General features: G+C 51.9%; 8 protein-coding genes across 8 annotated transcripts; 6 read left to right on the top strand and 2 right to left on the bottom strand.

The window, feature by feature from the left end:
• Positions 1–123: 123 nt before the first annotated feature.
• N7468_006875 (NADH-quinone oxidoreductase subunit NuoF) lies at positions 124–1,903 on the top strand (the record flags this gene model as incomplete). Its single annotated transcript, XM_058476171.1, has 4 exons — positions 124–129; positions 257–502; positions 577–648; positions 746–1,903. The coding sequence occupies 4 exons, from the start codon at positions 124–126 to the stop codon at positions 1,901–1,903; spliced, it is 1,482 nt and encodes a 493-aa protein (XP_058329061.1).
• Positions 1,904–2,597: 694 nt separating this feature from the next.
• Positions 2,598–9,560, bottom strand: N7468_006874 (uncharacterized protein; the record flags this gene model as incomplete). The annotated part of the gene is made up of 6 exons (XM_058476170.1): positions 2,598–2,711; positions 2,765–4,426; positions 4,481–4,717; positions 4,929–8,671; positions 9,026–9,139; positions 9,467–9,560. The coding sequence occupies 6 exons, from the start codon at positions 9,558–9,560 to the stop codon at positions 2,598–2,600; spliced, it is 5,964 nt and encodes a 1,987-aa protein (XP_058329060.1).
• A 738-nt stretch (positions 9,561–10,298) lies between these two features.
• On the bottom strand, positions 10,299–12,598 carry N7468_006873 (acetate--CoA ligase; the record flags this gene model as incomplete). Its single annotated transcript, XM_058476169.1, has 7 exons — positions 10,299–10,361; positions 10,426–10,700; positions 10,769–10,898; positions 10,951–11,137; positions 11,163–11,212; positions 11,270–12,514; positions 12,572–12,598. 7 exons carry the CDS (start codon positions 12,596–12,598, stop codon positions 10,299–10,301), a joined length of 1,977 nt encoding a protein of 658 aa, XP_058329059.1.
• A 21-nt stretch (positions 12,599–12,619) lies between these two features.
• N7468_006872 (uncharacterized protein) lies at positions 12,620–13,318 on the top strand (the record flags this gene model as incomplete). The annotated part of the gene is made up of 1 exon (XM_058476168.1): positions 12,620–13,318. The coding sequence occupies one exon, from the start codon at positions 12,620–12,622 to the stop codon at positions 13,316–13,318; it is 699 nt and encodes a 232-aa protein (XP_058329058.1).
• Positions 13,319–16,318: 3,000 nt separating this feature from the next.
• Positions 16,319–17,859, top strand: N7468_006871 (M20 family metallo-hydrolase; the record flags this gene model as incomplete). Its single annotated transcript, XM_058476167.1, has 4 exons — positions 16,319–16,485; positions 16,536–16,853; positions 16,908–17,729; positions 17,781–17,859. The coding sequence occupies 4 exons, from the start codon at positions 16,319–16,321 to the stop codon at positions 17,857–17,859; spliced, it is 1,386 nt and encodes a 461-aa protein (XP_058329057.1).
• A 453-nt stretch (positions 17,860–18,312) lies between these two features.
• On the top strand, positions 18,313–20,571 carry N7468_006870 (uncharacterized protein; the record flags this gene model as incomplete). The annotated part of the gene is made up of 1 exon (XM_058476166.1): positions 18,313–20,571. One exon carries the CDS (start codon positions 18,313–18,315, stop codon positions 20,569–20,571), a length of 2,259 nt encoding a protein of 752 aa, XP_058329056.1.
• A 957-nt stretch (positions 20,572–21,528) lies between these two features.
• Positions 21,529–21,741, top strand: N7468_006869 (uncharacterized protein; the record flags this gene model as incomplete). Its single annotated transcript, XM_058476165.1, has 1 exon — positions 21,529–21,741. One exon carries the CDS (start codon positions 21,529–21,531, stop codon positions 21,739–21,741), a length of 213 nt encoding a protein of 70 aa, XP_058329055.1.
• Positions 21,742–22,459: 718 nt separating this feature from the next.
• N7468_006868 (homeobox domain-containing protein) lies at positions 22,460–24,123 on the top strand (the record flags this gene model as incomplete). The annotated part of the gene is made up of 2 exons (XM_058476164.1): positions 22,460–22,930; positions 22,978–24,123. Coding segments are annotated over 2 exons (1,617 nt in total), but the record flags the coding sequence as incomplete, so codon positions are not given.
• Positions 24,124–24,149: the final 26 nt, after the last annotated feature.

Below are 24,149 nucleotides of genomic sequence, written 5' to 3'. Positions count from 1 at the left end.
TATAATTTAGTCAAGCTGTTGGGTGTACTCAATATAAATTCGCCTAAACAGGAAAGCGCGTCATGACAGCGCTAAACCGGATACGATGACTAAACTAGATCACATGACATCTGGCCAATGAGGATGCATGTAAAGGCGGATCGTTCAGCAAATGCAGGAATTGCTAATGACCACCAAAGCTCTCCCCCTTCCCTTCCCATGACCGCTTGACCCTGTGCTGTCACGCATTGCTCCAATCCGTCATCATGATATCCAGAGCGGCGGCTCCCTCCAACTCTTTCCTTTCCTCCCTCGCCACCCGCTCCCTTCGTACCCAAGGGCGGCCGCCCGCTCCTTCGCGACCGTCTCAGAGACTCCTCCCGTGCGGCATCATGGCGGGCTGCGTGACCAAGACCGCATCTTCACCAATCTTTACGGACACCATGGCGCGGATCTGAAGTCGGCAGAGAAGTACGGTGATTGGCACCGGACAAAGGATATTGTTCTGAAGGGCGATGACTGGGTGGGTGTTTCGCCGTCCCCAAAGTCCGGACTGGGCGGAGTAGACGAATGACTTTGCTGATGCTTCTTCTACAGCTTATTTCCGAAATTAAGGCTTCGGGTCTTCGTGGGCGTGGTGGTGCCGGTTTCCCTTCTGGCTTGAAATACGTATGTTACCAATTGAGTCCTTCTACGCCCCGCTCTGCAATCGAGCCGGTGAGACTCATCGCGACGTCTTTCTAACGCATAATGATGCTTCTTTTAGTCTTTCATGAACTTCAAGGACTGGGACAAGGACCCGCGACCCCGTTACCTGGTCATCAATGCCGATGAGGGTGAGCCTGGAACCTGCAAGGACCGTGAGATTATGCGTAAGGATCCCCAGAAGCTCATTGAAGGTTGTTTGGTTGTGGGTCGCGCCATGAACGCCAATGCCGCCTACATTTACATCCGTGGCGAATTCTATCACGAAGCGACTGTTCTGCAACAGGCTATCAACGAGGCTTATGCGGCTGGCTACATCGGAAAGAACGCTTGCGGTTCAGGATACGATTTCGATGTCTACGTGCACCGTGGAATGGGTGCCTACGTCTGTGGTGAGGAGACCTCGCTGATCGAGTCTCTCGAGGGTAAGGCCGGCAAACCCCGCTTGAAGCCTCCGTTCCCGGCTGCTGTTGGTGTTTTCGGCTGCCCCAGCACTGTCACCAACGTCGAGACCGTCGCCGTCGTCCCCACCATCATCCGCCGTGGAGCCAGCTGGTTCTCCTCATTCGGTCGTGAGCGTAACGCCGGTACCAAGCTTTTCTGCATCTCCGGCCACGTCAACAACCCCGTCACTGTCGAAGAAGAGATGTCGATCTCTATGCGTGAGCTGATCGAGAAGCACTGTGGTGGTGTCCGCGGCGGCTGGGACAATCTACTTGCCGTCATCCCCGGTGGCTCATCCACTCCTGTTCTTCCCAAGGCTATCTGTGACGACCAGCTCATGGATTTCGATGCTCTTAAGGACTCCCAATCCGGTCTGGGCACAGCTGCCGTCATCGTCATGGACAAGTCAACCGACATCATCCGTGCCATCTCCCGTCTCTCCAGCTTCTACAAGCACGAGTCTTGTGGCCAGTGCACTCCTTGCCGCGAGGGCAGTTCCTGGACCATGAAGATGATGCAGCGTCTGGAGACCGGTAACGCCCGCGAGCGCGAGATCGACATGCTCCAGGAGCTCACCAAGCAGGTTGAAGGTCACACTATCTGCGCTCTAGGTGAGGCTTTCGCCTGGCCCATCCAGGGACTGATCCGCCATTTCCGTCCCGAGCTGGAGGCTCGCATCCGCGAGTACGAGAAGGAGCTTGGCTCCGCCCCATTTGCTGGTGGCTGGAAGCCTGAGAGCCGTGCTGAGGGCAAGCTGATCTCTCCTGGCATGTAAAAGCCTTCCTTCCTGAGCCTCTTCTCTTTCTACCTCCCACATCTCTCTCATCCTTCTTGGCTCCAAAAATCCCGTACAGGAACAGGTTGGCTTCTCTATGACTAGATCCTCATAGACCCCTTTTGCTTGCCGGTAATATCCCATGTCCAGCCTGTGAAGGGGTTGTCTCTATATTTCCTTTTTCCTTACCCTGTTCTATCCCCTTCCTGTCGCGTCTAGGTTTTCCTTTTTCATGTACAGTCGGTAGCAAATTGATGCATTTATGTCGTCAAACATCTCCACACTCTAGGGTAGGCATTACCTATCGCCGGTACTTCGGGGAACTTCGCATAGTTCAAGCCTTCCCAAGTCCACAGTAACGGAATGTTGCCACCAGTGAGATATCGACACCTCGGAGTACTAGTGGTCGATCTGCTGGCATTTGACACGCACATAAGATTAGCAGACATGCTCGCGTACCATTGAAAATGAGAAATTAGCTACGACGATGGCTTACAGGCTACGGATGGTAGATATCACGCTACGAATGAAAAAGCCTTCAGGGGGTCAAATAATTTTGGTTTCAACACAGTTAAAGTAGAATACATGTTCACGTTGATAATACATAGGAAACGACTTCTTGCTTAGAGAAATAACGTGAGGCGAAATGGGAAACAAAATGGGAAAAAAATCAGATCGAGCTGGCATCCATAACTTAAAAACCACCAGCCATAATGGCACTGAAGTAGCGGCGGCTCATCTCCACAGTTTGCAAAATGCGCGCATCCCCGGTAAGAGGCAAACGCAGGATGGTTGAGGACTGAATAGACTGGAGAAAGGTTAGTTGATATGCCTAAGCTATGTAGTAGGGACAGAACTCACGTGGACATCTTCGTGGGTGATCCAGCTAGCCACCGCACGACTCATTTCTTTGAAAGCAACTCGCTCTTCCAGACCCTCCACGCCGGAATGATTGCGGACATTGTCACCGGTAGCAACGAGGGCGTTGACGAGGCGAGCTAGACGAATTGGATCACGCCGGCCGCGAGTAGCAGTGACCAAGCGCAGGAAGTCTTCATAGATACCACCCCCGGAAGCCCAGCCACGCATTTTACGCTCGGGAGTCTCTCCGAAACCGGTAATGAGTCTTTCGAGAGTATCGTAATCGCGAGAGATGATAGCCGTAGGTCCAACGATGCGGCAGAAGGTGGCGTGGGCATCGTTCCAATGCTTGCCACGGATGAGGTAGTCTACTTCACGCGTAGCATTGCCAGTATCACGGGCGTGGAGCGCCTTGGCGACCCAGATCCAGGCTTCAGGAAGCTGTAAGTGCTCCGTGAAATACACCCACAGAGGGTCGGATTCGGCGCTTTCAGAGATCGTGGGAGCAGGGAGATGGGCTCCGAACCGAGCAAGTGTCTCTTGCAAAGACCGTTTGCGCTCCTCAGATTGAGAAAGATAAAGGAGGACAGACAGACCCAACGCGATCTCCCCAGCGGATAAGAGTTCCGAAGCGTAGTCCGATACAAGCCGATCGGCTTGGTATTGGTTGATTTTGATTGACTCGCTTTGCCCCACGACAGCAGAGAGGACATGGTGGAGCTGGAAGGAGATACGGTTGCTCAAGAGATCCCCTGACAGCGACTCGGGGAGCAGAGCTGCGGGGAGTTCGATGGCGGGAATTGAGGTCTCGCCCTTTGAAGCCGCGTACACTTTCAGAAGTACCCAGAGAGGAGACTCACGACCAAGGGTATCGGACCCAGGCTGGACAGATGTTTTGATATGAGCCTCGTGGGCCGGGCGAGGGAATGCAGGCTCTTGTCCAGTCGAGAGATCCTTGAGGAACTTTGAAACGGCTGCTTCAAGGGGCTCATCTTCGGTAATGCCATACCATAGTCGAAGACCGAAGGCCTGAAGCCAATCCAGGTCGAATCGTTCTGTGAAAAGGAATGCAGTAGCACGATCCTCAAGCGCGCCGCCTGTCTTGCCATCACAGAACAAGCTATTGCCAGCAACGAGCTCATAAAGAGCACGAACAGGCTCGGTCATCTCGGACAAGACATTGTTTTGGCGCCACACTTCAATTTGATTAGCGATGTCACCACGAGAAGTGGCATCACGGCCAATCTGTGCAACGACAGTGGCCAAATGAAGATTCTGGCTTTCCACTAGGACCTTGCATGCTTCTTGAATGCGGTGAGAACAAAGAAGGTGAACGGCGCGCTCTTCGGGCGAGCGAATCCGTTCGAGGGCATGGGTATGGCGCTCTCGAATGATGCTTTCCCAAAGCCGACTCAATCGGTCCTTCTTGATTCGGTGCGCGAATTGAGGACGTAGCTGGGGAGGCACACCAGCTGAAATATCATCTTCGAGCTCATCGTTGAACAAAATATTCGTCAACTGCCAGATGAGTCGCTCTTCATTGGCAGTAGGGGATAAAGCAAATTGAGCAAGGTCGGGTTTGGACAGACGGGCTAATGGGATTCCATCGATCTGTTGAATTGTGGATTGTACGCGTTGGACGTCAAGGACCGGCCCTTTGGACTATGGATGTAATTAGTGAAAGTTTCCGAGTAGAACGCTGCCGTGAATGCATACCTGATCAGGAAGAATGCTTTGCATGACTGTGATGTCTCTGTCTTCCCCGAAGACCGTGAAGCAGTCTTGCCAGCGGTTGTGAATGCCAGAGATGGTATCGCCTGTTTCGTTTTTGACGCAGATGATGGATTGTTGTGGACCCCACCGCGGTTTGAAACAGTCATGGAAGTCAGCATCAGCTTGGTCCATTGTTGTCGTATCATCCGCGTATGATTTAGGCTGTTTGTTGTATGGCCACTGTACAAGAAGAAACAAAGATTTTAGCCGAGGATCTCAAATTGCTGGTTGACTATCTGGGTAAGGGAACGGGTAGTGCAGATGCTAGGTACAAATTCAAGACAATCACAGTGAATAGAACGATCGGCGTCAATGGGGCTAACGATGGTGCTTAAGGATAGGGAGAATTGGGTGGGTGCAATTAAGAGCAAATCAGGGAAGGGGAGCGAACCTCAAAAGCCTTAGGCTGGGACTGGGAAGCTTTCAGCGGAGACGGAGCAGCTTGCTTTCTCGGCTGTTGCTGAAACAAGGAATTCATCAAGTCGATGCTATTCGTGAAACCTTTCTTGGGGGAGGATGTCTTCTCAACTGGAGATCCGTCATTCAGGAGAGGACGATTGGTGAAGGCACTTGCTTGGATTTCACGCAGAGCGTCGCGGTTCTGCTTGCGGGGACTGATTGTTCGCTGCAATTGCTCGGTCCAGTCACCGCTGAGATCTAAACGAGGTTTTGGAGGTGTGCCAAGAGGCTTCAGAATGGGCTGGGTGGTGTCCAGGTCACCATAGGTGGTCTGGTCGTCGTCCTGCTCCACGGAACGATGAAGAGTTGGAAAGGAACCCGCCATGTCCATCTCCTGGTCTTCATCAGATCCCACTACAGAGTCGCCAGATACCTGGCTTTCAGTGACAAAGTCGTCATCATGCTCAGTAGCCGAACCCGTGGAGCCTTCCTCTAAAAAAGACTCGGTGCCGATTTCAGAGGTCATGTCCTGGTCCTCAGCCTGACTGCCGAAAGATCCAGGGATTATCTTGCGTTTCTTGAAGTCAAATGTGTCGTCATCAACGCCCACCATCGAACCGACGAATGAATCGTCGATGGAGAACGTCGTAGACTGTTCAAAACTGACGGGGTGGTCACGGTGGGCCTTTGGAGTACCGCTGTCAGGAGGGCCCACAGCAAGGGTGCTCTGGTCAAGGGTTTCGCCTTCCTCATCCTCATCATAGTCGAGGCCATAGGTAGTGAAGTGAGGAACGCTGAAAATCCACGTTCCAGTCTCAGGATCGTATTCCTTGAATTCAGTATCCGCCACTCTTTTAAGGCGCTCGATGTGCTTGACGAGGAGCGGTCCCGTAGTAATCGGAGCGGGCTTCTTCCGGTCACGACCGCGCGGCCAGGAGTTCTGAATGCAGAGAGTAGATGGCACATTGAGACCCTTTCCACGAGGAGGCTTAACGGTCTCGTCAGGGTAGACAGTAATCCTGCGAACGCCAATATCGACAATAGTATTGAAGATGTCGTCGATGTCGATATTGGTGAGATCAACAGGCACGTCGAATGTTACCTGACCACAGTGCTGGCGGCCGACAGTGAAGTTCTGAACATGCTTCAGCTCTTCACGAGTCATCTGCTTCAGCTCTTCTTGGGAAGGAGACATGAAGTACTCGCCAGGGCTAGGGTCACCGTGGGGAAAAAATGGAGCCATGCGCTTAGCAGTGGCTTCGGCAGAGGAGGGTTCGTCATTTTCGGGCACAACGGCCAAATCACGACCAACAGACTCCATCTCGGGCTGCTCCGGGTGACTGTCAATACCGTTCAACGTACCACTCTTGCGAGTAGAACGTAAGAAGCCCAATTCAGCAGGGGTTGGCTCAGGGCTCCTCGTCTCCACCGGGACAATCTCGTCTCCGGAGACAGTGGGAGAGGAAGAGTCAAAGCTAACCTTCTTCTTCAACTTGTCTCCAGAGGCAGCGTCATCGCCGTTCGTGAGGGGCGCAGGCGATGCGCTGGCCGGACGCGTGAAAAGGTCATTACGGAGACTGCGGTCAATGGTGAGGCGCTTGAGGCTGCTTCCAGTGCTGCGTCCACTGCTGACCTGCAGAGCACCGGGTGATAAGACACTGTTCGAGTCCGGATCGAAGGTTTTGCGAAGGTTGCTGGTGGAGTAGCTCTTGCTGAAGCTTCGGCCAAAGCTGCCACCGTTGAGGCTTCCACGGAAGCTGTTATTGGAGGCTCCAGCGCCCAGCAGACTTCCGCTGAATCCAGGAGTGCTACCAGCACTAGCAGGGGAACCGTAGGTGGAGTAGGAGAAGCCGTATCCTTGTCGACGGGGAGGAGTGACGAGACGATTGGCGGCCTGAGGAACCATTTGGTGAACAGGCAAAGGAGTTCGCTGCTTCTGCTTCATGCTAGCCGAGAGAGGCGTAGCCAAAGGACCCGGAGAAGGCGCATTCGGGGCAGGAAGACCCGAGAAGATGGACTGGTTGCCGTAAGGGTTGCCCTCAAGAAGCGAGGAAGTCAAGCTACCGGGAACTGGCTGAGATTGTTGCGGTGCAGGCTGCGAATTGCCGAATAAGCTGCCGCCAGCTGGTTGTTGCTGACTTTGATTCCCGAATAGTGAAGAGCCGCCTTGTTGGGTCGAGTTGTTTTGGTTGCCGAACAGGCTGCTACCAGTACCGCCAGTAGAGTTGCCGAACAGACCGCCGGGCTTCTGCTGTTGATTGTTTTGACTGGCACCGAACAGACCACCGCCAGTAGCTGGCTGGGGCTGGCTATTGCCGAATAAGCCACCGCCGCCAGTGGTGGTAGTGCCACCACTGCCGAAAAGGCCACCGGGCTTAGCTTGGTTATTCTGCTGGCCAAATAGGCCCCCGCCAGCAGTTGATGCCTGGTTTTGACCGCCTCCGAAAAGACCACCGCCCGTATTTTGTTGCTGGGGTTGCGATTGACCAAAAAGACCACCGCCAGTATTGCCCGCAGCAGGAGTGTTACCGAACAGAGAAGAGCCACTCTGCCCCTGCGTGTTGTTCGAAGCACCGAAGCCGGTCGACGCTCCACCGAACAAACCGCCCGGCTTGTTCTGGTTCTGGTTCTGGCCGAAGCCACCTAGACCCCCAGACTGCTGCTGCTGGCCACCGAAAGGCGTGGTAGTGGCTGGAGTTCCACCAAAGGGGTTGGAGGAAGACGTTTGTTGCTGGGCGCCAAAACCACCTCCGCCGAAGCCAGTACCAGTGGTGGTTGACCCGAAAGCTGGCTTCTGCTGGTTGTTTGCTCCAAACAATGAGCTACCTCCGGTGTTGTTGGTGGATCCGAAACCGCCTGCAGCTGTGCCAGAGCCGAAGGCATTTCCAGTAGAGCCAGTGTTGCCTCCGAAGAGAGAAGAACCCCCAGTCGTTCCGGTCGTACCTCCACCGAACATTGAAGTTGCGGGCTTGTTGGCTCCAAATAAGGAAGAGCCAGAATTATTGTTCGCAGTTGCGCCGAACCCTCCAGTAGTTTGGGTCGCGCCAAATCCTCCAGCGGGCTGACTGGTAGCAGCGCCTCCGAAAGGTGTAGTGCTAGCACCGAAGCCTGTGGTGTTATTTTGCTGAGAGCCAAATCCACCAGCAGTACCGCCAAAGGCAGAGCTGCCAAAGGCACCAGCTTGACCGCTGCCGTTGCCGAATCGGCGGCCTGCCTGATAATCGGCTAGTCGCAGCTCCTCGGGAGAGAATCGGCTGTATGGTTGCATAAAACTGATGCTCTGGTAGTGGTTCATAGTTGCCGAGCTGGTGTCTTTCTCGGTGAATGGACTGAATGGGGTTGACCCGGTGCCCTCACAAGGTTGAAGAGCACCCTGGAGGGCAATGCCTGAGCCACCAAAGCCTGTTGAAGCTGGCGTAGTGGTAGACCCAAAGCCACCTCCAGAGCCGAAGCCCCCGGCGGTATTTGTGTTGGTAGTAGAGCCGAAGCCACCAGCGCTCTTGCCGAAAAGGCCTCCACCGGTGTTTCCTGCAGCGTTACTACCGAAGCCACCTGTGGTACCAGAGCCGAATGCACCGCCGCCAGAGCTGCCGAACGTGTTGTTTCCGGTAGTTGCAGTACCTCCGAAAAGGGAGCCGCCGGTAGATGTATTGGTGGTGCCGAAGCCTGGTGTACGGTTCTGGCCTGCACCGAAAAGGGAATTAGTTTGAGTTTGGTTAGTGTTGCTGCCGAATCCTGATAGTATGAGAAAAGATATGTTAGCGGTTTGTGGAATACATGGTGGAGAAGAGGCAACGGATGGAGAGAAGAAGGGAACACAGAAGAAAAGAAGGAGACGAAGCAGGAGGGATCTAGAGATAATGAATCCTGGGTCATGGGCGAAGTAGGCTCTTCACTGCTGATGGATGTATTCAGTCAAAATACACTACACAAGGTCACCTGACCGACATGTAAACATGCGCGTGAACCGCCATATAGTGATTCTTCTCTCGTGAATATCCATTCGGGGCCGTGAATGTCCCTTCCGGAGTCATCCAGTAATCCAATAATCCAGTCATCGCAAGGTCCTGCCGTCTCTCTTGCACGTACCTCCGCCGCTGTTGGTATTGCCGAAGGCACCCGTTCCACCAAACAGACTCCCGCCAGTGTTTCCCGTTCCAGTGTTCCCAGATCCAAAGGCGGTGGAGCCAGTCGATCCAAAGCCTAGAGGTTGGGGAGGTTTGCGGTCAGAGGGACTGATTTTCAAGAGAGCCCTTGCAACCTTTTCTCTTGTCGCGGCGTCGCTGTGGATTGAGATCGTCCGTTTGGAAAGCTTTAATAGGCACAGCGAAGGTAATACAGAACCGTGGGAGGTTGGCGATGCCTTGCGCGTGTCATACATTCGCGGATCGAAATCAGGAGCGCCGGGTTGTTGTTGTGACAGAGAGCAGGCGGCAGAGAGAGGACCAGACGGGCAGGGCATCGGGGAATGAAACAGGGGCAAGGGAATTGAAATAAAGCAGCTATAAAAATTTCAAGGGAAAGACCTACCTCCGCCAGTGTTTGAACCAAAGCCGCCAGATGTGCCAAAGGCATTCTGGGTGTTCTGGCCGAACCCTCCTCCACTTCCAAAGCCGAAAGACATGTTGGCGTAATTGGAAGCCGAGGATACTTCACGCTAGCATAGGGCGGGCCTGCGTAGATGGAGGAGACAACGAGTTGCCGGGTTTGGGTTGAGCAGAAATTGCGCGTGAGCTGGAAGAGAGGGAGGGCGACGCGAAAAGTAAGTTGGGGGAGCTTGGTTATGTCAGCCACGAGCAACTGTAATCCATCACGTGACATGGCTGCCTTAGCTTAGCCCCGGAGCAGACTCGCCCAACGCAGCTACTGCGACCAGCTCAGTCCTGCAGGATGTAATTAGTTATACAGAAGTCTGAGTCATGCAGCTCGCAGGTGACTTGTTATATCCTCCTGTCTGTTTGGGTCTCAGAGTTAGATCCTTGAAACTATGATCGACCTGGCGACCATTACGGCAGGTTTCAATTGAGCTTAATTTACTAGGCCTACGAGGTGCAGGCTCGAATACTGAGCGGCAGTAAAGGGAAATGTTATTCACACAGCTTTTCAAAAAGCTGCGAAGGGAATCTCAAGTACACGGGCAAAATTCATGACGACAGAACCTTCTTCTCATTCTCCCGATCTCCAAGTCACCGTTGCCAACTTTACCGGACAACTCAAGACAGCGACTTAACCTATATATGGCACACTACCAAGGGCCCTTTGAGAGATCATTCTCGTTTATTCATTTGTTAGGTGTGATTGTTGTCGTTTTTTCTGCTTTTTTTTTTTTCTTTCCTTTTTGCTTTTTTTGCCTTCTTATTTTCTATTTCGGACGGGCTGCGTGGACAGTGGCAATGATCTTTTCCACAACACTGGGGTCAGAGAGCTATGATATCGATTAGCATTGTGCAAATTAATCGTATGGTCCAAAGCAAGGGAACGAGTCTTACCGTAGAAATATCACCAAGGCTGTCCTCTTCGCCACTGAGGATCTTCCGCAGAATGCGACGCATGATCTTGCCACTGCGAGTTTTGGGAAGGTCCTCGACAACGAACACGGCCTTGGGGGCAGCAAATGGACCAATAGACTTGCGAACCTGCATCACCAAGTCTTTCCGCACCTGGTCGTTGGTCTCATTACCCTCCTTCAAGGCAACAAAGGCGTTGACGGCCTGGCCGGTCAACTCGTCGCTAATACCAACAACAGCAGCCTCGGCAACCATCGCTAATTGATGTTAGCTTTTATACTCGGCGCAAGCATCGAGGGGTCATTCCTCATAAGGAATTACTTACGGTGCTCCAGAAGTGCAGCCTCAATTTCAGCGGTGGACAGACGATGGCCAGAAACGTTGACAACATCATCGACACGCCCACGAATCCAGTAATAGCCGTCGTGATCCCGACCAGCGCCATCACCGGTGAACTATGAGTGGGTCAGTAAGCGTACGCAGGCCCAGCAATGGGGTACAACATACGTAGTATCCCTTGTAAACATTCAGATAGGTATCCATGTAGCGCTTGTGTGCTCCCCAGACAGTGCGAGCCATACTTGGCCAAGGCTGCTTAAAAGCCAAGACACCCTCGACATCATTGCCACTAATCTCCTCTCCAGAGACAGGGTCGATGATAGCAGGCTCAATGCCGAAGAAAGGCAGGGAAGCACTGCCAGGTTTAGTTGGGGTGATACCACCAAGGGGGGGTAATGACGTTAGAGCCGGTCTCGGTTTGCCAGTAGGTCTGTCAAAATATTGTTAGCCGCCTCATTGTCCGGAATTGAGATAGGAAAAAACCAACATCGCAAATGTGGGCAGTCTCCTTTCCAACAGCCTCGAAATACCACTTCCACACCTCTGCGGCAATTGGCTCACCGACGGAACCCAGCACACGCAGATGCTTCATTTCGTGGTGGATGTGCTCGTCGCCCGCACGCTTAAGCAGTCGCAAGGCGGTAGGGGCCACATAGAACTGTGTGACATCGTACTTGTCGATCACGTCCCAATAACGTGAGAAGTTGGGGTATGCAGGAGTACTCTCAAAGACGACAGTCGCACAGCCCAGCAAGAGTGGAGCGTACACCACGTAAGTGTGACCGGTGATCCAACCAACATCACCACCGCAGAAGTAACGATCATCGTCATGAATGTCAAAAACGTACTTGCCGGTCATAGCAGCACCCAGGAGATAGCCAGCGGTAGTGTGCATGACACCCTTAGGCTTGCCAGTCGAGCCGGAGGTGTACAGCAGGAACAGAGGGTCCTCGGAGTTCATCGACTCGGGAGCGATATAGTTGGGGTACTTATCAACCTCCTCGTGCCACCAGAGATCACGGCCCTGAGTCCAGGGCACCTCAGCGCCAGTGCGGCGGTAGACAAGGACAGTGTTCACATCCGGACACTGCTTAAGCGCCTCGTCGACAATGCGCTTAGTACCAATAACTTTGCCGCCGCGCTTACCCTCATCGGAGGTAATGACAACCTTGGAGTTTGCATCGAGCACACGGTCCCGCAGTGAATCAGAAGAGAAACCGGCGAAAACCACGGAGTGAACAGCGCCAATGCGCGAACAGGCGAGGAATGCGATCAAAGCTTCGGGAATCATGGGGAGGTAGATGGCAACAGTGTCGCCCTTCTTCACGCCCCGCTGCTTCAGGGTCCAGGCGACGCGAGAGACCTCGCGTAGCAACTCGCCGTATGTAATCTGGCGGCCCTCATTAGGCTCATCAGCCTCGTAGATGATGGCAACCTTGTCGGGGTTCTTCAGAGCATGGCGATCGACACAGTTGAAGGAGGCATTCAAGCGACCCTCCACAAACCAGGCGCTGTCGCCGTTCTCCAAGGAGCCGGAGTGTGTGGTCTGGAAGTCTCGATCGAACGTGAGCAGGTCGCGAGCCATGCGGGCCCAGAATGTGTCCGGGCTCTTGATTGACTCCTCATAGAGCGCCTTGTACTCATTGATATCTTTGAGGTGGGTTCCGGTGGGATGTTTATCGTGGAAAGCCTGTGGAACGTGGAAAGTGTCGACCTCGTGGGCTTCGAGCACCTGCAAAACGGCTGTCAGTGGTGGGGTTTTTGTGGCTCCCACGAGTATGGAACTTACCACCGAGGGCTTTGTTGCGCCCGCCATTGTGAATTCGATATGGACGCAATGGAATGTACCAAAAGGGGGAAAGCACCAATTCCTGAAGGCGAACAGTCAGTCAGCAACGCAAGATCCGAAGCAGTGGGAAGGCGGAGCAATAAGCTACTGCCATATTGGGGAGGGTGGGGGTTGCCAAGTGAGCACATACTTAGATCAGGGGTGCAGCGCGGAGGAGGAGCAGAGAAAGAGAGCGAACGACCTGGAGGGGGGGAACTACGACGGTTTAGTACTTCTCCAGCCAAGTCCCTGGACACAGATTGCCGCCCACCCCCGCGAGTGGATAAAGCCTTACCTTCATTACCTTTCCGGGACCTGCTTCGGGTAAAGCGCGCACAGCTGCCGCAAGAGGATAGCGCTGCCGCTTGGGCCGTGCGGGTTGGGAATGCGGGTTCTAGTACTCCGTACGTTTGTCCTTGGCCTCTAGCCGCAAGAACGCAAGACCCTGGAGTCTTTGTCTTCGATGCACCTTTTAGATCCCTCGAAAAGAGCTCTCAGGCTACTCGAATCTACGGGTCATGGGATTTACGTCTGATACCGGTTACGACCGGTAATCTGCAATACTGGATTCATGGACAGCTTGAATTCGGTCATGCGGGGAACTTGGCTGCTTCCGTTGCTCCGGGGAAGTTTAATGAACGACATAAACCCGGCCTTACCTTTTTCATCGGTACCCCTCGTTGTCTTCATCTCCCGTCATCCGCCTAAAGGCCCATTAACCCGAGGGATTCTGACCTTTTGGACTTCCAGGCCCTTCGGTTCAAACCGGACGTGGATGCGGCTCGAAGGAATGTCGGGAAGACGGGACTCGCGCATTGGATCATAATACGTCCAATTTTCCCATCCCTTCAGCACTGGCCATACGTGAGATTTTAGATCTACCGAGCCATAACTGGTCCGAGAAGTCTGGCATCCCACCTGCTTCGTGGGCTGAACCTGCAACCTTTTTGATCTTCAAGGGTGGATTCGACTGGATGTTTCTTTTGAGGTGTGGAGAGACTGAGTCAGCTCATCCCTTCGCATCTGATTCGCCGAGTGCAGCGCTGAGTGCAGCGACAGGTGCGCGGCTGGAAGTTTATTCTTGCATAAGTTGGGTTATAGGTTCTGTCCGCCTGCTTTAGCGACCTCTTCACTCTTTGCTCTGTACTGCCTCGAGCTAGAGCATCACATGCAAAGTCTCGTCTAGGCCGTGTCATTCCCACACACGTATCAATAAAATTCCTGCTTCAGGAGCTATCGCTCTAGTTCTCTATCAGAGCACTTAGCGTATGCCCTTTGACTGTGCTTGAATTACGTTTTCCTGCCAACCCGCATGACATTGTGGAGAGTGTGGGAACGACGTGTGGGACGGAGGGGCAATGGTGTCTCAACAGCCCCTCCGATTGGACGATTCCCCTTTTTCTGATTCTCGTGGCAGGTTGGGTAGATTGGGATTCAAACTGCGATCGTCGGTTGCATTTCCAATGGGGTCCCTGATGCTATCGGCTCTTCTAGCCTGTGAGTTACGGACTCACACAGGCCCTACTCACAGGGTCCTACTCTTCTGCTATAGTAGCATCGAGGTCCACGCGTTGGGCTTTGCTTTCCATGGCAGGCTGACAGAACGAGCCGTGGTGGATTCAGCAGCTGTGCGAATCTGCAGCCAGCAGAAACAAATCAGATTCTCTTACGACCCCCCTTGTCGCTAGCCCGCCTCCAGCCCAACAGTCCGACCCTGGTAGGTAGCAAGGCCGGGGGATCCTTGTCCTTCCGTATTCTGATTTCCATGCGGTGTAAGATCGGAACTCATGCGTACCGAATGCCTCCGAAAAGAAGGGCTTACAACCAACAGTTTTAAGAGTCCAATCAGACGTTGTTGAATTGGTTGAATCGCGGTGGGGTATGCGACCCAGAGGCGTGTCTGGCATGATCGCTCCGAGAAAACACCGGGCGTACACCGGGTTAGGGCCGCTGCGGAAGTGCTTCTCAATTCTTGCAGATAACAGCTATTATTAGCAACTTTGGAATAGTGAACGTGGGCTTCCAGTACGCAATATCTTGGAAAAGCTTCGAGTTCAAGTCCCGCACGGGTCCACGGGTGACGAGAGGGCAATTACCTAATGGAAACAGATGCAGCCCTGGAGCCCTGGAGCCCTGGAGGGCTCTAATGCGGTACCCGCGGGTACCTTCAGATCACTGACATATACAAGGCTGAATGAGCCAGTACCCATGTACAGTGCTCTCGTCATGGAGTATACTGACGCTATTTTCCTGTCTTCATTTTCCAAATAAAGTCTATCACTAAGTCAGTAGGCAGCATCAATTTGAGACATCCCTAGAGATGCTCGAGTCGCGGTTTCCTAATTACTAGTAACTCTACCCTATAGTAGTATGCACGGGGGGCCCACCCAGCTAAAGTGGCTGACAGCTAAGTTACTAGTAGGCAGTCTATCAAGCTTCCCCAGATCTTCAGAAGAGACACTGGGCATCTCTTGAGCCTGAATGCAGTTAGTGAACATCGGGCGCCCCGAAATGCCCAGCATCGCCCGGTCTCCACTGTACGTCACAAAGGACTGGGGTGCATAAAATGAAAGTCAAAATGAAGATATATCCCTCAAGAACCCAGGAAAAATCAGGCCAATCATTCTGAGAGCCTGCTCTTCAAGTTATCATCCAGAGTACTCCGTAAAATTCTTAAACCAATCATGACGACGAAGGAAAATGTCAATGACCCAATGGCGATATTCCGCCCCATTCTTTACCCTCGTTTCATTCCACGTCGAAGATCGACGACAGCATATGCAAGAGAACATGATAGTGCGATACTGTCAGAGATGAAGGCGCCAATCATCTATATATTGTAGTGTCCGGGCCACGGAATTGCACCAGTCCCTCACTATGGAATAAGTGCACTTTCTGGGAAATAGTTAAATATTGACACATTACGAGAGATCAATTTTTGGTAATTGCTGTCTCGGAAGAGCATACCCTCAAGTAAATATACCAGGGGACTTTCAAGCCAGTTTGGAGCATAAGTACTCCGTAGCGCTAGCATTAGGTGCCATTGAGTTGGAGGAAGAGCAATTTTAGGACTTTTTGTAATAGCCGAAGCCATTAAATCGTACGATGAGCTGTAATTTTCGGTTTATTTATATTTCTACCTAACATCAGCTTGAACACCGAATGTTCAGGTTCAAGTTTCCGCTTCTAATATAAAAATATATCCATAGCCATCACATAAAACACAGCAGAGGTCCACGTCCCAGTCGCCGTCGAGACCTAAATGAATTTGGGGTAATATTGGGGTATATTTGAGACTATCAAGCGAAAACTCTGCACATAAAATCCGAATTCACAAGTCAAAGTGATGGGTGGGCCAACAAAAAAAATTCCCAGCTATACCGATGTTGTCGGAAGGCGCCTGCCCTCAAGTTTGCCGGAATGGATCACCAGCACGTCGTCTCCCATCTTCCGCCATCTATTGATCAGTCGTGGGAGTTCCGATTCGAATTTAGATCCGGAAAATCCCTCACCGGTACTAAAGAAGCAGTTCGCGTTCCACGATAGTTTTCTCTTATCCTCAGAAGGCGTATGACTAGCTTAAAAAAGCTAAGTTTTGGCTGGCGTGCGAACCCCTTCGCATGAGCCCCTTGGAGCAAGTTGAAATTTTCCTTTCTAGCGATTATCAGGCACAGATTCAAGAATAGCCTACCCCATCTGATTTGCCAAATGCAAGCTACACCCCGTGTGGCACAAGCCTTGCGCTTGAACTTGGCGCATTCCTTTTCTACGTGCGCACGACTGCAAGGGGCTTCCGGACTCAAGATCAATGCCGATCGGCTCTGGGAGACGTTGCATGAAACTTGCAAATGGGGTGAATCACATCGATATGGCGAGTATGTACGAGGCCTGTGGAGGCTGAATAAGTTCACTGACCCTTATGTAGAAAGACTACGGAGACGGGGATGGCCCGTCTGACCTTGACCGATGATGATGCTCGGGTACGCAGGTGGCTCGCTGCTGAGGTTGAAAAGCTCGGATGTACTCTTTCTGTAGACCAGATGGGAAACATGTTCGCACGTCAGCCTGGCAAGCTCAAGTCTGCCAAACCTATGACTGCGATGGGAAGCCATCTCGACACTCAGCCTCGTGGTGGTCGATATGACGGCATCCTGGGAGTTATGGCCGCACTCGAAGTTTTGAGAACGATGAAGGATAATGGTTTCAGCACGAATTTTGACATTGGCATTGTGAATTGGACCAAGTATGTAATTGATCTGATACTTATCAGGGCTGACGGCTGATGTGAATTTTGCAGCGAGGAGGGTGCCCGGTTTCCAAAGTCTATGTGCTCTTCCGGAGTCTGGGCTGGAGCTGTTCCAATCCAGAAAGCATGGAATCTACAGGACATCCACAATCCAGACGTGAAACTGCGTTCCGAACTCATAAGGCACGGGTATCTGGGTGAATTGCCATGCGATGCTACCTCAGGCTTCCGACTCGGCGCTCATTTCGAGCTTCATATTGAGCAGGGCCCTATCCTTACAGACAGTGGACGGTCCATCGGCATTGTGCAAGGTGCTCAAGGATACAGGTGGTTGGCCTTCACCATCAAGGGAAAGGACGCTCATACTGGAACGACACCCCTGAGCGCTCGTCAGGATCCTTTGCTTGCGGCATCCCGGATGATTGCTGCATCTAACGATATCGCGACGCGACATGATGCATTAGCTTCGACTGGCATCCTCAAGGTGCCTTCAAATGCCTCTACTAACACGATCGCATCAGAGGTGACATTTACTCTCGACATTCGGCATCCACTTGATGATGTTGTCCAAGCGGTTCAGAAAAAGTGCCTCGAAGCATTTACGAGGATCGCCGCTCAGGATGGCAAGGGCGTCACTTTCGACTGGACTTTGGAAACCGATTCCCCGGCTGTCCGGTTTGACAAGGGTTGTATTGCATCGGTTCAAGAAGCGGCAGACACTCTGGTTGGGCCTAATGGATCCATGCCGCTAACAAGCGGTGCTGGGCATGATAGTGTTTACACTAGCAAGCACTGTCCGACAACTATGATATTTGTTCCTTGCAAGGACGGTGTCAGTCACCACCCAACAGAATATTGTAGCCCAGAGCACTGGTAAGATGAACGCAGTACCCAGATCGATTCAACTGCTAATACGAAGAATAGCGCTCTTGGTACTCAAGCACTGCTTGAATCTGTGGTACACTATGACAGCTTCCGATTGAGCCAAGGCACAGAGGTCTGATGACCCTTGTCTCTTAGTGAACATCGGTAGAGAGTTGAGTTAGACAGTAGACAAAACACAATACTGTCCATTTAGAATAAATCTTATGTGCCGTATATACGATCTGTTCAAGTCAATATTCATGAAACCGAAAAACTTGACTCCCGAAGGCGAACCAGCCTAGCCAAAAGACCAAAATCTGCGTATCTACCAAATCACAAAGCGATCTGATAAAATCTCAGTGGTAGGACATATTTAGCAGAAGCTGTTTAGCAGCATGAAGTTTCACAATGATATCTCTTTCAGGGCTTGGTCAAATCTTCGCGGGTTCCACTATTTTCCAGCAACAATGTCCTCGGAAGGCGTCCAGTGTCGTTGGAAGGCTGCAGAGCCATAATCCACTTTGAACTGATCCCTAATCCCAAGCACAAAAGCCTCGAACAGCTATTTCACTGCTCAAGGGAGCAAAATACAATGTCTTCAAGGCGTCCAATTTACTTGAACGCCTCTGCGGCCAGTGAAACGTGCGACGCCCCGCTAAACGCGGGGGTGGTGGAGTTTCACAAGGAGCTTCCAAACTATGCGCCTACACCGTTGGTATCTCTCCCAGAGCTAGCGGCTGAGGTGGGTGTGAAGGGCATCCTGGTGAAAGATGAGAGTAACCGATTTGGTTTGCCCTCGTTCAAAGTCCTTGGAGCATCATGGGGTTGCTTCAGAGCCGTAGCGCAACACCTGGGGCTATCGTCGACGGTGACTCTGGAGAATCTCTCCGCTAAGGCTCGGACCAGAGGACTATCGCTCATTACAGCTTCAGAGGGAAACCATGGGCGCGCAGTTGCCTACATGGCCAAGCTGCTCGGAGTGAGTGCTAGTGTGTTCGTTCCTCTCTCCATGGATGATAACACAAGCCGTTTCATCAAGTCCGAAGGCGCTCGTGTGATCGTTGTCCAAGGTACATACGATAAGGCCGTTCAGGAAGCAGCAGAACAATCGAAGGTCCATAATTCCTTGCTCATCCAGGATACCGCATTTGAAGGATACGAGGATGTTCCAGCGTGGATCGTGGAGGGCTATTCTACGATGCTACACGAGGCAGAGGAGCAAGCTTCTCAGCTGGGGCTACCGGCAAGCATTGTGATCACCCCTGTGGGTGTGGGTAGTCTTGCTCATGCGGTGGCTAAGCACTGCAAGTCACGAAACATGACTGTTGTAGCTGTTGAGCCCGACTCCGCTCCGTGTCTATCTTCTAGCTTGCGGGCTGGGAAGTCTGTCGCTGTACCTACTTCATCCACAACAATGGACGGAATGAACTGTGGGACTGTTTCCGCTACTGCGTGGCCTGATCTGCAGAGGCTTGTTGATGCTTGTGTGACTGTATCTTCATATGAAAGTCATCGTGCCGTGGAGGATTTGAAGTCTAAGTCTATCACCGCAGGCCCCTGTGGCGGCGCATCCTTGGCTGCTCTGCGACGTATCGCAAGTGAAACCTCGTCAGTCCTCACTAAGGACTCGGTGGTTATTCTATTGAGTACGGAAGGAGCACGGGAATACAAAATCCCACGGGATGTTGCTGTGGAAGATGCAGTCGGCTTGACGCAGGTGCTCACCCAGATTAACTCCTCCAACCCAACCTTATCCGTGAGTGATGGAGCGGGCGAAAGTGAAATTGCAGACTACATAAGTGCGTGGTTTGCTCATAGAGACATCGAGTGCCACCGCGTTGAGCCTGTCATAGGGCGTCCATCCGTGGTCGGTGTCTTGCGTGGTAGTGGTGGAGGGAAGTCACTCATGTTCAATGGACACATCGACACGGTGAGCCTTTCCAGCTATGCGAAAGACGTTGATCCAATTTCTGGGCACCTCGGGACGAAAAATGGAGAGCAAGCTATTTTTGGACGCGGATGTCTTGATATGAAAAGTGGTCTTGCAGCCTCATTGGCGGCGCTCGCTCAAGTTAAGGCGACCAGCCACAATCAGCAACTTCGGGGTGATATCATTATAGCTGCGGTATCAGACGAAGAGGATGCCTCACAAGGTACTCAAGACATTCTAGCTGCAGGCTGGAGAGCTGACGCAGCCGTCGTTCCTGAGCCAACAATGAACACCGTCGTGATCGCCCACAAGGGCTTCGTGTGGGTCGAGGTTGACGTCCTGGGAGTGGCAGCACATGGATCGGATCCTGCCTCAGGAGTTGATGCAATCATGCAGGCAGGATGGTTTCTGCGTGCCATTGAGCAATACCACTTTCCCGTAGATGACCTTCTGGGCAAGGCCTCGATGCATTGTGGTCTCATCAGAGGAGGCGAAGAGCCTTCGTCTTACCCCGAGAAATGTACTATTACCATGGAGTTCCGGACAATACCTTCGCAATCGGAAATCTCAATAATAGATGATATTAGGGGCTTGCTTGCAGATATCTCGAAGGAGAATCCACACTTCCGCTATTCTGAACCTCGAGTCACCATGTCACGCCCAACGTCTAAGCTATCAACAACGCATCCTTTCGTGCAGCAGACAACTAAATCCGCTATGAATATTCTTGGAAACAATGTCACAGTCCAAACTGCTGCATTTTGGTGCGATGCTGCTTTACTCGGCGCAGCTGGGATTCCATCGGTGGTCCTCGGACCTGTTGGTGCAGGGTTACATAGCAAAGAGGAATGGGTGCAGGTCAAAAGCTTACAGCAGCTACAGCAAGTTTTTACGGATCTTATGAAGGACTTTTGTCATTGAAACATAAGAGCATTTGCGAGGCGAGACTTTGGTTTTGTGCAAGATCAACAGCATCATGACATAGTAGGCTACTCGAGAATGTACCAAAGACCATAGCACAGATTTTGACCCAATCTTATTCTCTAGAGCGTGCTCTATATATTCGCGTCGTTTATTGTAGGATTCAGTGTTTGATGAAGCTCAACATGAGTCACGGAGCGTCACATCACGCTATCCCGATCTGGGGTGGGGCCGGCGACGATCGACGGTTCGCAGCGCATAGCCACGATCTGGTGCGATCTGCATCAGCCTCATCTACCCTAAACTATGAAACGTTGTTGCGTCTACGATCTACTGGGTTTCTCTGAACCTGGACACGGTAGCATCAACAAAGCAGGATTTTGGTGTCGTATTCGAGCTGTTGGGACGCCTACGAGTCTCGCCAACCTATACCATGAGATGGCACCAATCTTCGCTAAGGCCCCCTATACCTTAGACATGAAAGGCCTGGTGCGGGGGGCCTCAGAGATTAGCATACTGACTTAACTGAGAATGGCAATGAGAAACGGAATTCTTTAGCAGAATAAACGCTTGCTAGAAGACCATTGGCACGGCCCAGCACTCCCTGGAGCTGGCTGAGTCACGATGAATGGTTGCCGATAACGACAAAGCTCGAAGAGCTTCATTTGCAGGACGTTGACTATTTCCAGAATCTGATTGTCTCATGATATTACCGACCCTAGTACTCGACTGTCTAAGTGTGGGAATCCCTGGATTTCAGGCAGGAAATGCCCTTCTCCTCAGCAGGGACGCCAACATCGCTAAAAAAAGATTCCACGATAGCAATTAGCCAAAGGCAATCTATAAAAGTCTACCAAACTACTCTTTTCACTGATGGCATACAGCGAGGTCTCTTTTCATCTCTTCGAATTTGGCTCTCTGCCCAGCATCAACTTCACCATCAAAATTTCTTTCAACATGATTCTGGGAGCTTCTCACTTGGTTCTTTTCGAGAACAATGGCGCTGAAGGCGAGCCAAGGCCTGATGCAACCCCGGGCACTGGATCAGCACCTTCAGGATCTTCTGCTCAGTCCAATCCCACGGTCAAGCCTGAGACGAAGCAACCTAAGGCTACTGATAAGTCGCCGAATGCCAGCAGTAACAAAGACACTCAGTCTGGGGCAGCATAATATGCCGGCCCTCCTTTTCACTCGTCACTCGACTTAGGTAGTGGTATGAAGAAAACCGTTCATGGTGAACATCCAAGTAAGCTCACCAGAAGATGAAAAAAGAAACTCAGTTCTCGATCGTCCCTAAGCTCACACAATATAGAAAGGCTGAACGAAAACTACAGAGCCAGAGAAATGTCAGGAGGTTCTCCATAGACTACGGTCATCAGAAGTTCAAGTTAGCCACCTCCTGGGCAAGTGTCATAGAAGTATTGAAGTTCGCGAATCGAGATTTTGTACCTGTTTTCATTCCCTGTAGTAAATATCAATCTCTCAGTGTCCAAGCACATTCCTACTGTAAACACTTCAATTTACCAATGATGAGATTCATGGAGAATGGCAGTTTGGTTTTATAGTTCGACATGTTCTTGGAAGGCTCATGCTAACCAAATACGGTTAGCGGGGAAGAGTCATCGATAGGTCGAGCCCGTCCACGATGCTGCACTCTTCATCATGAATCTGTGAAGTCGATATTGGACCAGGGCTACTCAGGAAATCCACAATAGGAGGCAGTATACCTCGATAAATGCCATCATACATCTAAGCACTCAGGGAGAAATGGAACAGAACCATTGGTCCGAGTCGTCCTCTAATCAGTTGCCGCAGTCATTTCCAGACTGGTCATACCAAGGACGAAATGCCGACACATCAGATGATTGGATACCAGAGCACTTGAAAGAAGAAATGGAATACGCTGAGTGACTTTTACTTCTGTGTATCTGAGCCGACTGCAGCAGAACGACATGAATGGACAGATCTCGAATCGCAATATTTCCCCGCATTAGAGGGCCACAATTATCCGTCTTTGCAGAGCCCGGATATTACATGCGAGCTCACTCCATCTCAAGCGGAACATACGAATGGTTTCTTTGTATCTCAGCCACAGGACCTCGGAAATGTATCGCAATGGCTCGATGGCTCTTATCGTCCGCCAAAGCCGTGCAGTCATTGTCGCAGACATCGGTTGCAGTGCCTAGTGATACGCACATCTCCCGTGAATCCCAATCCGCTCGCTTCCTGCTCGAGCTGCGCAGCTTTATTCCGAGAATGCAGTCTCTCCAAAGGGGAGAAGCGTCTGCCATCGGGCTTCGAAACGTCGGCCCCCGTTTTGGGACATTTACATGGTCTCCCGGAGAACACAGAGAACGACGTGAGTGACTCGGACGCATCAGCAAGTATGAAGCTCATGGATTACAGATTGGCCAGCCGATACCCAGCGTGGAACCAATAGAGGACCGCAAAGAATCTAAACAGTTCGTTCGCAAAGGGGCTAGGGCCTTACGAGAGTGGTTTTATCAAAACCAAGAGAACCCATACCCCAATGAATCCCAAAAGATCCAACTAGCCCAGGAGACTGGGTTTTCACAGCGACGAATTTCGACCTGGTTTGCAAATGCTCGCCGTCGACAGAAGCAGAAAACCCATATATCAAACTTTACCTCTAATTCTCGACCAAGGGCTGGTTCTCCATTAATAACAAGCACGCTAAGTTCGCTGACTCCAATGGAAAGATGGAAAGCCTCTCCTCCAGACGAGGACCCTGTACCAGAATCTGTCATTCAAGATGCAATTGCCACTGGGACAGATCCGTTCCAGCTCGACGGGTCAGTTTTGGATCTACTGAATATTGACGGAGAATCCTCCCATCTGGCCTCTTCGGTTTCCAGCTTTGGAAGCCGCGCATCAGAGACCTCTGAGAGTGGCTCCTCCGCATGGAGCCATCAGTCCGGCGAGAATAACCTCCCGTTCCCGCTGCTCCCTAAGAAATCGGCATCTCGACGCAAGCGAGAGTCCCAGTCGGAAGACAATCAATACCAATGCACCTTTTGCACCCAGTCATTCAAAAAGAGACACGACTGGGCGCGGCACGAGAAAAGTGTACATCTCCGCCTCGATTCATGGATCTGCAGCCCCAACTTAGACGAACTCCAAAACGACTGGAGTACCACATTAGCCGAGTGCAAGTTCTGCGATACACCACTTCCGGCCCCAGCGCACTGGGAGGAGCACGAATTCGATATCTGTGCAGGAAAACCGGTTTCAGAACGATCCTTCAGCCGAAAGGACTATTTATGGCAGCATCTGCGCAAGTTCCATGGCTGTACGAAGACGCCCGTCCCGGACCTGAATGCCTGGCGAGGTACTGGCGGCAACGTGCAAAGCCGCTGTGGATTCTGTGACTGCACTTTGTCGACCTGGGCGTCTCGCTCAGAGCATCTAGCCGACCATTTTAGAAACGGAGCTCGTATGAGCCATTGGGTGGGGGATTGGGGGCTGGATCCAACAGCGATGGGGGCGCTCCGGAATGCTGTCTTGCCATGGCAGCGATCACTAGCCACTTAAGGGAATCAATGTCATAGAGTAGTATG

Source organism: Penicillium chermesinum (genome assembly GCF_028974085.1).
Source record: "Penicillium chermesinum strain IBT 19713 chromosome Unknown utg000005l:1.0-4115287.0:1.0-4118363.0, whole genome shotgun sequence".
NCBI lineage: Eukaryota > Fungi > Ascomycota > Eurotiomycetes > Eurotiales > Aspergillaceae > Penicillium > Penicillium chermesinum.
The sequence above is the reverse complement of the archived record's forward strand: the minus strand, read 5'-3'. Positions and strand labels throughout refer to the sequence as shown.